The sequence below is a fragment of the Opisthorchis viverrini genome (assembly GCF_000715545.1).
Source record: "Opisthorchis viverrini unplaced genomic scaffold opera_v5_32, whole genome shotgun sequence".
Taxonomy (NCBI): domain Eukaryota; kingdom Metazoa; phylum Platyhelminthes; class Trematoda; order Opisthorchiida; family Opisthorchiidae; genus Opisthorchis; species Opisthorchis viverrini.
The window spans coordinates 1815727-1830913 of NW_008751687.1; the positions used below are offsets into that span (position 1 = coordinate 1815727).

At 45.4% G+C, this 15187-nt stretch overlaps 1 protein-coding gene across 1 annotated transcript; it reads left to right on the forward strand.

Annotated features, from left to right (window-relative positions):
• Positions 1-5027: 5027 nt before the first annotated feature.
• Positions 5028-13155, forward strand: T265_13032 (hypothetical protein; the record flags this gene model as incomplete). Its single annotated transcript, XM_009166824.1, has 3 exons — positions 5028-5301; positions 12288-12588; positions 12636-13155. Coding segments are annotated over 3 exons (1089 nt in total), but the record flags the coding sequence as incomplete, so codon positions are not given.
• Positions 13156-15187: the final 2032 nt, after the last annotated feature.

Below are 15187 nucleotides of genomic sequence, written 5' to 3' on the forward strand. Positions count from 1 at the left end.
AAGTATGTGAAGGAGAAAGAAGGGAGGCGTCAGCAGTAGCCTGTTTTCGCTTACCCGCCCTGCTGTATGCAGCAAGTAAGGCGACCCGGCTGATGGCACCACGCGACGGCCGATGTGGCATGAGTTTATTTGTGTATGTGCAATTCATGGTTGACGGTGGCTGACCTGAAGGTCCGTGGTGTGAACCCGACCTCTGCTTTTTGACTTCTCCTGTCTAAGCTTGGGTAACCTGGCGTTATCCCAGCCCCCGTGCTTCCTCCGGGTGACGTGGTAGCTAGGCCCCGAAAGGGTGCCACAGCTGAGCGGTCATCCTAGCTGCGCATCGAAGGCGGAAGCTGACAAAATTGATGCGAAAATACGGAGTTGTCGATGGATTTTTAAGTGGGGCTTTTTCAAAGGGAGCTCTGCGCTGAATGCAATAGCTTAGGTGCAGGAGCGCCATTGATGACATGACTGGGCCACGCCTGACAATGTCTCTACTTGTCGATGTGTCTCGTCTCAAGGTCCCCGTTCACCGAGACGGCAATGAAAAGCGCAGCTAATTTTCATGGTACTTATATTCGTACTTTGCTGTCAAGTCAGTTTGACCTGTCCTAGTTCGTTTCTACCCTTTGCGTGTTGCGCGAGGAAGTTGGTCGACTGGCATACGGAGCACAACCTATGCAGTGTGATCAGTACATCTATCGTGGGTTAGATATTTCTCCCTTAAACCATTCGACGTACTTCAGCATTGCTGATCCGGTGTTCCCAACAGACTCGATCAATGGTCCGAACAGTCAAACAGTCTTGACGTCCTTCGTGCAGCGGCCAGGTTTCTGATCCGTATAGTTATATGGAGCGCAGTACAGCGTTGTAAACTCAACCCCTGACAGATAAGCTTATGTCACGTCTGCACCACAGGTGAATCCAGTTTCACAAAAGCCCCCAGTCCGGATGGAATAATCATCTTTCGCGAGACCACCAGGACTGATACAGCTGCCCAGGTAGGCAAATGTGTCTACTACCTCAATCGGCTCATCCGCAAGCATGGGTTTGAACCTACCCAATTTCGCGACAGTACTTTACACTTTGCAGGTATGAAGCTCGTGTCAAACTGTGAAGCGGAATCATTTAGATTATTTAATACTGTTGGCGTTACCAAGGAGTCAGATCCGGAAAGAGTTATGCCACCTGCGTAGTCGATATCTATGGGCGGTCGCCCCGGAAGCACTTCGACCCCACATGCATTAGAGGCTGATAGTAAGTTTTCTATAATCGTATCAATGACGAAGTTGAAGAGGAAAGGTGAAAGAGGACAGCCCTGTCGGACACCACTTGATATGGTGAACTCAGGCTAGAGCGTCCCATAGGCCTTAACACGTCCGCTAGAATTGGCGGACAGCATCCTACGGAGGGTCAAAGATTTATGGCGGGCACCTTTGTTCCATAGACACTGCCACAATACCTGACGGCCCAGGAAGTCAAAGGCAGAATTCAAGTCAAGAAACGCAACCACTGTTAGTTTCTGGAAGACTCTGTTCCAGAGTCTGTCAGAGGGTGAAGATTTGATCCATGTGTCCTCTTACAGGGCGGAACCCAACTCTGTCTTCACGAATCTTTCTCTCCCTGTGTTCAGTCAACCTTCGAATGATAAGACTGGAGAGCATATTCGATGCCACAGTTACCTGGCTGCCGCATGTTCTGTCGTAGGCACGACACCCTCGCTAATTTACGGACCGGAAGGTCCGTGGTTCGAATCCGACCTCCGCCACTCGACTTCCCCTGTCTAGGCTTGGGCAACCTGGCAGTATCCCAGCCCTCGTGCTTCCTTCGGGTGGCATGGCAGCTAGGCACCGGAAGGGTGCTACAGCTGAACGCTTTCTTTCTTTTTTTACACCAGCTAATTAGACACTGCATTCATTTGATCAGATGCCATGAATTCGGGTAGTGAGACAGTGCCGTCGGCTATAAGGTTCGTCTAATTATATTTAAAGCCCTAGATTGAAAAGAAGGGAAAAAGAATGGGTGAGGGAGGGTCTTAGTGCTGGCCTATATCAAACATTCTGAGGTGCCTACACTTCCAAGCGCTTAATCAGACAAATTGGGAAGGAACTGACAGCACGAACGCCACGGACATCGCTTAGCCACCATTTTTTGCAAGCGGACATGGGGTCACGGGGACCCCATCCTGGAAGACGTACAACATTAACAACACAAACTCTTCGTGATCGCTTTCACGCCCTTCTGCCAAGTCATGTGTTGTCCATCTCACGGCTTGCGCCATTCTGAAAGAGGCGGTGTTTCGACATGCGTAGCACAGGGTCAGTCTATTCAACAGGGCTTGTGCTTCGCTTTGGCCTTCAAAGATGAAGACAGTTTCATCTTCTTACTTCATATCGAGAAGGCTCTCACCGGCAACAACCTGCATTCCAAGATTTTGAACACCTTCCAGCGTTTGCCTCATTATTCCATCGGTTGTGATATCGACTTTTTGGTTCACCAACCGATGATCATCTCTTTCGAGGGATCTGCTTTCCTCAATCCGCTAAGGCTGTTATTGGACTGGGACTTCCTAAGGTCGCAGTCAGCGACTTGTGTTTGCTTGCCATTGTGGGCTCCCTGCGTACTTATGACACTTTTATGCGTGGCACATGGCGTTGAAGGTACATTTTTGCCATTTAATCTCACACCAGACCCAGTATGACGGTTACTTTGTGCCTGATGTGCGAGTCTTGACTGTGCTAGCGCACACTGCGCCTTGAAGAGCATTCACCATTGTTTGTCCTTTCTTTGGTTGTTGGTCCTTAGACGCGTGTTCCCATACCAAAATCTTTACATACTTTGGGATTCACCTCATCAGACTGGCACTGTCCTTGGCATGATTTCGAATGAGACATTTCTCTCTTTTCTCCCATATTCTCCTGTTACTCTTTCGCATTCATCGCTTGCACTCACTTTTTATGTTTGTGACCATGCTGTTCAAAAATAAATGATAATAGTGGACATCATTGTCAGATACCACTTTCTGTAGAGAAGCTTTTGGAGAGGTCATTGGGCACTCTCACCCGCCCAGGCGTATGTGACTATAGAGATTGGATTATGTTCACAAACTTCTGGGGACATACTCTGTTGAGCAAATGTGGTTAACAGCGCTGACCTATCTCCAGAATCGAACGCACTCTCAAAGTCAAGGGATACCAAGATTGTGGGTTGTCTGTACATGTGGCGTTGATCTAACCCTTGACGTAGTATGAATGTGTGGTCAACGTAGCCTCCACCCTGTCGAAATCCCGCTTGATTCTTACGAGTCCATTTTTCGCGTGCCACCGTAAGACGACGAAGAATCATTGGCGCCAGAAGCCTTATCACAACAAGAGTCAAACTAAAACCTCTGGTTACTACATTCACTGCTAGTACGCCTTTTGAAAATGGACACTGCTATCGATTCACTCCACTTGTCTGGGGTTTCCCAGATAGACCCAAATAGCCTAGGCAGTCACTGGCTGAGAAGTACACCGCCATCCTAGAAAGGAGCAGGTCGTCAGGATCAGCAGTACGATTACGCTTGCGTAGGAAAATACACTCGGACACTTCTGAGACTGAAGGCGGCTCCATATTCACGGTGCACCTTTCTGTTGGATGCCAGGATTCTGGATTGGAGGTAGCAGGCAGCTAGCTAAATTGCTGTTCAGAGTACCGTGCCCAGCGGTCCAACAGTTCTGCTTTGCTGCATGTCAAGGAGCCATTTTGGTTTCTGATTATTTCACTGACGAGAGGTTTCGAGGATCAGTCGAACGCCGGCAGACGTTTGCGGAGCCGCTCCTGAAAGTTTCGTTTGATTTCTGGGTCCATTGGCTTCCCAATGGCTAAGCGAGGTGTGCTTGCTTTGTGTAAATATGAAAAAACCTAATGAAAATTATCAGCGCACCATTACATGGTCGGAGTCTACACTGGTATTCCAGAAGGACCGGTAGGTAATGATCGATGCTCGCCACCGCTAACTGACTGCAATGTGTTTTATTTGGATTCTGGACCGATTCGTTGGTGGGCACGACGTTGTCAAGTGATTCCCGCTGTTCCAGAAATTGGTACCGCAGTCTGTGATCGACACTTATCTGAAGTAGTGGATTTACGTTATCCGTACGTTTCGTATCCAACCCAAGATGACCACCCAATTGGGCCTCAGCGGCGTTTATTCTACCTAACTGAACGTTCATGTCACCCAAACATCAACGGTATACGACTTCTTATCCCATTGTGAAAGAGCATCTAGAGCGTCAGGAATCGCCTTTGGCAGACTCAGAGCTACACTAACGTAATTAAGTTGATTACCAGGTGACAAGCACTAACAAATTTATTTTACCATAATGACGATGTATACCATAGTAAGGTGTACTTGATAAAAATAGATACAATGCGAAAAGTGGAATAAGCCAAAAAGTGACGTCGTTTGAGGACACTTGTTTAGAATGAGTTTCCGGACGCGGGACGTATCTTCTGTGTAGTATAGCTGCTATACGTGCTCCGTAGTTATCCGTGGAGACTTGTGGAGTTCAGTTGACTTACTGTTCTGTGCGCGCGAGTGTATTGAGCCAAGTTGTATGCCTATTTATGGTGTGCAGAGAGGGATGTCCCTTCGTGTTTGATACCTACACAAACATGAGTACAACTTGACCTGATGTGTTGAGGTTCATAAGCCTGGTGCGTGACGCAAGTGATAGCTGCGGGAAGTTTCTTGACCTCTACATTTACGAAGCTGACAACCACTTTTCCATCATTATGGAATAATACGACAGAAGGAAGGATCGATTGCGCCAACAGCTTGTCTGTGCACCCTGCATACCTACAAAGCTGACAACCACTTTTGCATCATTATGGAATAATACGACAAGTGCCAACAGCTTGTCTGTGCACCCTGCATACGGTCAACAGAATAACCCTTATGGTGTGAAGTGTCAAACGTCACTAAGTATCATTGATTTGGCACTGTTAACACTTATCTGCTGTGTGTTGCTCTTTTGAAATTGATACCCACTTTTTCTGCTTAGGAACATGCTTTCTGCCTCGTGTCCCTCACGCTTTGTCGGACTGGCGATTTGTCGAAGGTCGATTTCGTCGAAAGCTCTAATGTACGCTAACTATGGAGATCCGCAAGCTGTTCTTAACATGTCGGAACACACCTTGTCCGACCCAGCGGATGACGAGATTTTGGTAAAAATGTGCGCAGCACCTGTTCACCCATCTGATATTAATACTGTGCAAGGAGTTTACCCGATAAAACCACCACTACCGGCAGTTGCTGGAAATGAGGGGGTCGGCAGGGTAAGTCAGGCATTTGTTTCATTTCATGATGTCGATACCGAGGGGTTTCTGTTTCTGTTTCATAGCTGCATGCTAACCTGATCAGGGCGGTTTTCGATAATCGATTGTGTCGACTTTCTACCTTGTTTTACAGTATATCTACTCATCCTTTGCTGAACTGAGGCCTTATTACTTCCCCTCCTGAACGGTACGTATCTTGAAACGGCCTCTCTCAGTAAGATTAAATCCTAGTTTTTTGAGCTCCGTCTGAACCTGATTATATTGTGAGAGCGTTGAATGGCTTTGACTTTTTATCTGAGGTTTTAGTCCATATGTCTACATTTTTCAAAATGGCACTGAAAATCTAAGAATGCGTTCATCGAGAAGGCAGTGCGAGTTGTTTTCGGTCGCTAGAGCAATGTAAGACAGACTGAATGAAAGTTTCCGTACCCCTTGTCATTAATAGTTTATTTGCTTAATTTACCAGGTGTAAGTAAATTTTACAAATCCTAAACTGTAGTCCGAGTACAAATAGCATAGCTGAAAATACACAACTGAATATGACTCTAACAACAGTCCTACCGCTCACTGTTTTCCATTCATGTTGCGTGTATTCATCCTCTCGTTTCAAGGTAGTTCCATTTGGGGGTTTTATTGCTAAATTAATCCCTTATATTATGTCTATCTGAGCGGCTGTTATCACGGGAACCTCAACATAATTTATCAACTAAATACAACTAACCCGCAATCAATTGGGTGATAATTTGTTTTGGACACTAACTTTTGGGGTAGCATTCAGCAATCCTGATGTATTATGGTCTTTCCGGTAGACAGTTGCAACCTTAGTTGGAAGTGTACCCGCCACATTCACAGTCCACAGCCTATTAGGACTAATTCTATGCATATATTGCAGACATTCCAAGCGAAGCCCCAGCATCCGTTCTACCCGAGTTACGTGGTTTAGAACATGGTGAAATATGGTGTGCGGTCAAAGGTGACCGCTTATTTGTTCTTAAGTTGTCCTATGTCAATCTTATTAGCTATTTATGTGGTGAAAGTCACGTTCGCGCACCCATGCGGCCTTTGAAACACGCTGATTACGGAGTGTAAGAGTTGTGTCGGTGGAATAACAACAGCATTGATACAAACTTCATTGCGACTTACTGGCCTGTGGTTCGAACCCACCCTCAGCATCTCCACTCCCCCTATATACGCCTTGGCAAACTGGAAGCATGTCAGTCTCGTGCTTCCTCCCAATGGTATAGCAGATGGTCAACCAATGTATGAAACAATTGGTTGAACACTTGACCATTGGGCCATGAGCACCTGAACAACAATGTGGTTAGTTATCACTTAGACAAGATATAGCCCCGCTCAATTTACCAATCACAGGAACCATGTGATCGGGTATCGACGGGCTCCAGTGACGATTTCTCAGGTGCAAGTTTCATTCATCTTGTGAAATTACTCCCCCTCTGAGCCGCTTATTGATTGTTCTATGAGGCGCTGTTACTACTGTGTAGCCCTTCACGGCCGAAGCGTCAGGTGTTCACTCACTGGCTGGGGAATTGCAGGTTGGAGACCCGCTGGGATTTCGTGAGACGCGCACTACTCGTGATTCCCAACAAGGACGAAACAGCCGTACAGTGTTTCTCGGCTTTTCAGTTTAGGTTGGCTTCACTGGTAGGGCGACGTCTCAATTGAAAATTACTAAATTCCATACCACCATCAATTTATCCTGTTTTACCTATATTTACGTATGTCTATAGAAAACAATGGTTGAGACTTATTTTCCCTTCCCATTTACGCCCCCTGTCGTGTATTCTGCATGTTGCATACTAGAATTTTATCGTTATTATTCGTGGAGCAGTGTTCTGGAAAATAGTTCTGAAAGAACCCTCTCTGAAATCAAGATGTTAGGCCATCCGGTCAATTTAACCTATTATTCTCATAGATTTGTATTTGGCATAGCTAATTGGCACTTGTGTAATGATGTTAACCTATCCTGTGAATTGACAGTTCTGTGGTCAAACTATTCGTAACGAGAGTTTGACAGTATTCCAGCGTGCCCTATGACCTACCCCTGGGCGAACATAACATGAAAACACATGCCGTCCATTCATTCAATCGCTATGGCTGCTGGTGATATTGGAATAATGTTTTAGACTGGTAAATTTGTGGACCACAATGACGGCAAATCTATCCCACCAAGAAAGTTCCCGACTATCTGAATTCTGTGCAATCGCTTAGGTCACAAATCTCCCTGTGGTTAAGCACTGTCTCTCGCAGTTTCACCGCGCAGTCTCCTACAAAACAACCCTGAGACTTTGTTGCCGATTTCTTTCTCAAACTATTATGCTCCCTTTATTCTTAACGTTCGATTGACTCATGTATTTAAGCCGGTCTTGCTCGAATCACCCATCCCCTTATCTCAATCATGTCTAATGATCGGTGCACAAATGTTTCAGACCCTGGTGACACGCCCTGCCTCTGATCAATTGAAAAAGGTAGACAGGAAGTCAGATGCCGATTAAATAAACATTGCATGTACGGTGAAGTCCCTGGCACCCGTATAATATCACTGACACTTCTAAGGTCGACTGAAAACAGGTTCCAGCGCTTACTCCATGACACCTCCAAACTGTCACCTCCCACCATTGAGTGTAAAAATAAATAGTATCATTCAATGGACATTTGTGAGCTGTAATTGATTCATCACTATTGCCCGAGTTATGGATCCACCGATTCACTGGGTCGCAGACACAAAGAACGAGTAGAGTTGCCAATGGTTCACACTTCACAGGCTCGCTTTGGCCTTGGCTAGGGTTGGGAGTGTTGATTATAAGACTGCTTACAGCATATGTATTGTTCACGTTCAAAACGTGTTTACGCACTGTTGTCGGGGGTTTCCGCTGATCAGCTCATGACTCACCAAGATTGATGCACAGGGTGATTTAACAAGATGAGTGGAACTTCCATCTGAGGAGTCGTCACTCGAGGAGTCAAGTATCCTTCTGTACTTGAAGGATGAGCGGCGCCATACGTCTACGTGAGAGCTAACTACACTGCTGTTCAGCCGCTCGTGGCTAAGCGACTGATTGGTCAACCTATTGATCGGGACTCTGAATTTCGCGGGATGCGCATTGTTGATAATTCCTCATAAGGATCAAACAGTCGTACAGTGATTCTGGGCCTTTCAACATAGATTGACTTGTCAAATAGAACATGAGGTTGACCGAAACTCGGAGACTGCGCCTACCTGATGAGCCCCAAGAAGGGCGAAACCGGTAGTGGGCTGTCGAAGAATTTTCGGCAACCTTATGAGTGGTGCATTATGAATATACATGTAGCGTGATATCTCGAATATCGTAGCGACTGAAACATGAGGCGGTCTGGTGCAGCACATTCAGTCACAAATGAAAGATTCAGCTGGGTTCCAGGTGAGTCCCTCAAAAGACAATCTGCTCTTCAACTACTCGGTGTACAGTACAAGACACCGCTGGTGGAAAGCTAGGGTCTTCCTAAATTGGTTGGCGTACATACAACTGCGTGACAAGATCGTCCTAGGTTATCAGTGACGTGAACGTTATTTGTATACCAGTGTAACGGTGATACTACTGATTAGGGAGGCACGCGAGTAGTATGTGTTGTTCGTAGAATTTCGCTTTGCGTCGATTGAAAAGGGGAATTCTGTTGCGGAATTCGTGGGGCCACCTTGTAACATTTGCTTGGATTTGACCGACGAATGAGTGGAGGCAACGAATCTCTAGGAAGACTCGTTCGGGAGAAGATCTGTGTCCAGTTTTTGTAACTAAGATGCAGATTAGAGTTTTGCTTCCCTGTTCAATGGTCTGTAACCCGTCAGTTGGCATTTCCGAATAAATAACTCCGCAGCGAAGGCCTTCTTTTTTCACCTGGACTGCATTATTGATAAAATGTTTGATGGGCGGTCACAGTCAAGCTGTCCAACAAGGGGAACGAACGTACACACATGTCCAGAATGCTTTTGGCTAAGGGTTTAGATACTGAAAGCAAGACTTGAGGGTAACTGAATACGAAGATGTCCAATGGCGACTGAGTACTGGCACCCATCATCATACGGAACCTAGTCTTTAACCAAAGCGTTTGGCCCAAAAAATCTACTAAGGCTGGTAAGAAATATCGGGTGGTCCACTCAACACCGGCTCCTCGCTACCAAGGGTCATTTATCACGCCGTGTTCTCCTCTGCTGAACAGGTAATATCTTTTGATTGACATTTCAAAGCTGGCTTGGTTGTTGTTTTGGTGGTTAGGTTTGGGGGATTAAACATGCACTTATGATGATGCAAATGTGCGAGTTGATAAATTCCGGACGGTCTGGGAATAAGGCTATGTCTCTTCAACTTTTCGCCTGAATGTTTGCACGGTCCTTGCTCCCTTTTCTTGCAGGCCTGTGTATTGGAGAGATAAATAGGTGCGAGACGCTACTGCTTTACGCACTTCTGTATATGTACAAGTTCTAGTTAAAACAACCACATTATACTATTTTCCCAAAAAAATACAATTTTTCCATCGTTCTTCTTTGCCAAATGTCTTGTGGCGTATTTTTTGTATTCACACGTAACTCACATTCTCTCAGAACTTGGCAGATGAATACTCCAGGACAAACAGGTATGACACGTTTCTGGATTTCTGTATAGTGATCCCGAAACATTTGAAAAACATGAACTCCAGCCGGATGCTGTCCTTCCCACTTATCGAGCGGTAACAATAGGAACCTGAATTTGGATTTCTCTGACCAGGCTGATTTTTTTAGCAACTCGAAAGCCTATGTTTTGACTGGCGTCCAAAACTTACATTCCACAGAATTGCCACCGGTCCTCACTGCACTGTATTCTGTTGCACAGCATAGACTTCATATCCTTTAATCAGGTGTTAAAATCACCCCTGCAAAATTGGGGAGGTAGAAGTTACATTAGAGACGATCAATTCGATCGGAGAAGTTCCGGTGCTCCCACGAAAAGTGATTTCTCCTTAGAGGGATTACTGCGATTTCAATGTTCTGCGTTTCTTATGAATATAAGGGACGACACGACATTTTCGCGTACATTAACACGAAGACTAGACACAAAAAGCTACCGAGCAATGGATTGCAAAACGTTTGGTCAATCATCACGACGAACGTGTCATCTACGTAACGCCAGAAAACCGTTGGTGGACACTCTAATCCGTTTAAAGCTTTCTGCCTAGTCTTCCATGTATATGTTGGCCGAAATGGGGGATATTGATAATCTTATCCATAGACCTTGGTGAGAGTTACGTAGATGACACGTTCGTCGTGATAAAGCGGGATAAGGTAAACGAATTCTTTCAATATCTGAACACTTTGGGCCCTCACATTAAGTTTATCATGGTGCACTACCTTTCCTTGACTGCATGACACACAAGAGTGTTGGGAAATTAAAAACCACTGTTTACCGGAAATCAACAGATAGTGGTGCGGTCTTAACCTACTCCTAAGCACATCCAAAAGTAGCATATGCTAGAATAGTTTTAACGATGTTTAGGAGGGTGAGAGCACTGTGAACAGAGGAGGTCGAGCGAAAAGCAGCACAGCTTGAGGTAAAACAATGACTTCAAGATAGCGGATACCTAGTGGGTTTAATTAAGCGGCAACTAAGACGGGTATTGGTGCCAACACCAAGGCCCAACAAGGAGTGGATCGGAACAGCAATCATTTCATACAAAAGAGGTACGTCTGAAGTCACCAGTAGGGTACTGAATACGACTAACATTAGAGTAGCGTTCCAGAAGGGAAAGACCTTACGCTCGGTGTTTGGTGCAGTTGAAGGATCGCCTTCTGGTTGATAGGACTAGGAACTGTGTATACAAAATAAAATGTAACGACTGTACGAAGTTTCATATAGGTCAGACAGCCAGGGAATTACACACCAGAATCGGTGAGCATAAGCGGTCCAATAATAGACCACCGAGAAACATAGGTGAATATCAGGCGATAGTCAAAGATTCATAAATGGTAGGACATACACTAGACACTGGGCATAGGATGGATTTGGAAAATGTGGGCATCCTGAGATGGGGTTTCAGATTCACACCACGGTGACTGGTGGACGAAACGGTGGAAATCACCGAGTATCCCAGCGTAAATAGAATAGAGGGCGGAGAACTGTTTTATATCATCCGAGATGATACGAGGCGGTGTGCAGTTATCAGCAAAATGTTCTGGGTCTAAAAGTACAAAATCCAAGCTGAGTAAGATTCAGTCAACCACCCCAATCCCAAACCAATTGTCCCAGCACCCCCCACCCGACGAACACAGGCAAACAAAATCCGTGAACGATCCGCAAGAGGAATATGCCATTAAAGTAACCTAGACTGAAAAGGCAAGGACGAAAAATGCAGGTGCAACATGAAGACAACCCCTCCCCCTTGACTAATCTATCGTAAACATAAGTCATCCTCACTAACCAACAAACAAAAGCTTCAGATCAACTCCCAGCACTGATCAAGTCGGCCACGGATTGGTTCTCTGGCTGCCTTAAAACCCGATCGGCCTGCTTACACACTGACTTGGCCTGACGAGGCTTTTCTGTCAAAAGCGAAAAGTGGTGACAATCAGTTAAGCGTTTATTGTTTCTCTATGTCTGTGCAATGAGTCTTTGGGATCTGATACAATAGCAACTGGTATCAAATCTGATTTAGTGCTTTTACTCCTACTAAACTCAAGCAGATGAACACCGATTGCCCAAAAGCGTACATACTAGCACTGTATTTAGGAAGTGCAAATTTTATCGAACCTGAAGCACACTACCTTTTTCTCTCAAGTAATTAAAGAATTATTTTGTTGATTGGTAGGGAATTACCAAACCAATTTGTTAGGCAACCTCGTTTCTTCCTATCAGCATCCACTTTCGTTGGCTGAAGCGGGTTGCACTGTTAACTTCAATGAATAGATCACGTTTGCTCGTTCGTCACTCTTCCATTTTGTAAACCCGCTTGCTGTGCAGGTGATCACCACAGGACGCAATGTTAAGGACTTTGCAATTGGTGACCTTGTCATCCCAACCAGAGTGTCTTCCGGTACCTGGCAAACACACGTTTGCGCCAAATCCGACTTTTTCTATCGCCTTCCGGACTCAATGCCTACTTCCCACGCTGCAGTATTCAGAACAAATCCTGGGACAGCAGTTCGTCTATTATCGGACTTTACACAGCTTCAAAATGGCGGTGTGGTAATTCAAAACGGTGCCACCAGTGCCGTTGGTATCTACGCCATACAAATAGCGAAACTCTTGGACTACCAGACAAGTGCGTTGTGATTCTGTTGGCTAACTCGTCACCTCTCCCTCCTTTAGTCAATCTGTTCCGACCGAGAGTTAACACTGATGCAACCGAAGAAACACGAAAGCTGTTAATCGATTATGGCGCTACGTGGGCTTTTACGGAATCCGAATGGACTGACAGTACTAGTCCGTTAGTAGCAGAAGCCAAAAGTTCTGGCCCAGTCAAATTGGCACTGAATTGTCTAGGTGGGAAATCCGCTATTGTTCTACTCAAAGCGCTTGCTGAAGGTGGTACTCTGGTTTCCTACGGGGGTATGTCCCGTAATCCAATGTCCATTCCCGTCGGTCCTCTTATATTTCGTGATCTGCGACTCCGGGGGTTCTGGATGTCAGCTTGGATACAGAAGGAGCATCCATCGCGCGTGGGGCTGATGTACAGACAATTGTCTGATTGGTTCACTAAAAACCTTATTCGACCGTCGCCTTTCATGGACATTCCTTTCGACGACTGGAAAAAGGCGATTGAACTTTCCCAGTTTGGTGATTCCGGACCCACGGGTATAAGGAAGAAGATTATTCTAAAGATGGAGTGAACTAGATTCCCCCATGTATAAGAACTCCTACCATGTATTTTGTTCTTAGATATCTATGTGATTTACGATAAATGACTTTTATTTTGTCAGGTATTGGTTTTATTCGCGCCGGAGAAGAAATATGGTTAATTGATTCTTGCAACAGCTGAAAGGAAAACCACTAAAAGCTCGTCAAGAGTACCATAGGAAAGAATGCGTGTATGCCGTTTCTCTATGCAGCATAATGTTCTCATTTCTAGTTTTCGGATACTTGTTTTTACGGATCAGCTACTCTGTTTCTACCGAGTGGACGCCAGATCGTGTCACTGAGTTTCTCAGCACCTCTCACAATGTTGGTGTTCCGGAGACTTCGAGTCCGCAGCGGCATACTGGCTTCAATCCACACCGGCCATATCTAGCACTCATTTTCTGTTCTCTATCTGCTCCCTGCGAGTGAACCTCATAGTATATAGGCGTACATCCTAATGTATGAATTATTTTGCGCGCTGTTGTCAACTTCTGTTATACACCGTTGTGAGCACAGCGACCGATCCACTGCTTATGCAGTGCGTAAAAATCGATCTCATCTCTGTTAACGTGCCGTTTTTATATGCCCATCAGATTCGGTGGAGAAATGCCCATTCAACAAATACAAACTTGGTTTCGTCTGGAGACTCAACTGGATCCAGCTGAATTTCTCGTGTATGATGATACCATTTGAGACATGAGGCGGTTTGGTGTAGCACATTCAGTTGCTTAAGAATGTTATAAACGAGAGCTTCAGTTGGGTTCCAGGTGAGTCTCCCGTCAAGGTCAACCTCGTATACACATGAGAGTATTTGTCAAAATCTATCGGATTTGAGTTCAGGTAAAGCAATGTTGACGGAAACTCCGGGACTGCGCCTACCTGATGAGCTCCAAGAAGGGCGAAACCGATCGTGGACGGCGAAGAGTTTTGATCAACCTTGTGAGCAGTGTATTCGGTCTAAACACACTTATTTTAAGTAGGTTATCAAAGTTGGTTGCCCTCGATCTCCAGAATGCAAACCAATGAAATTGCTCTGCGAAAACCAAGCTACAGTGAAACGATTGTCCTGTCTTCCAGGTATGCTGTTCTACCAACTTTGGTCGATGTGCTGTCCAACAAGCTACTGATATCTTTTTTGACCGATAGATTCCAAGCCCATTTTATCTACTGACGCAAGTGATGCCGAATAGTTCACAAAGCAAGCTCTTATCTCATGAGAAGAAAAAACAATATTCAGCCAGTTTACTTGGTCGTGAAAATATTTTCTCACGTATAGACATGCGACTATTCTGAAGGCGGTTATTCTCGGTCGTAGTTGATCCACTGGGTTTTATCCGAATCCTTCCGGGAGGTTTTGTTATGGCTGATCACAACGTACACGATGGCGTGCGAATTCGTTTTTCACAGAAGCTTGTCAACTTCAACAACCGTTTATTCTTCCAAGTACCATCAGTGTCTGGGTCCTACACAGGTAAACACTGAAATAAAACAGAAACCTTTATCGCCCAGCTGTGGCACCCTGTATGGAGCCAGCGTGCAACCTGTAAGGGGCACGAGAGTTTAGGTACTACCATTTTGTCCAATCCTGTGTGGGAGTAGTCAAAAAGCAGTTTAACCGTGCGGTCAGCGTATTCGAGCGCTGACTGCTGAGCTATCTTGATCCGATTAGTTTGTTGAATCAAAACCTAGGCTGCAGAACCTTATCCACCTGACGTCGAGCAGTTTGTCAAAAAATGTGCGAAATGAGCCTGGACATTCCTCGATGAGCAATGTGTTTGAAGCCGCTATCGCACTACGTTGATGGAGAACTGTCGTCACTTCTGTTCAGAGACGGCCGAGACCATGGTCTGAAGTGATGTTTTGTAAAAAGTAGCAGAATAGCTCGGCTTCACTTACCACTCGAGTGGACCGAAAATTGATTGGTGAATGAAGACAACTTAAACCGTCGCATACATACACAGAAGACCTCATGAATTCCCTTTCTTCGGTGATAATTACTGCTAAGGTGTTCGCTAAAAAATCCG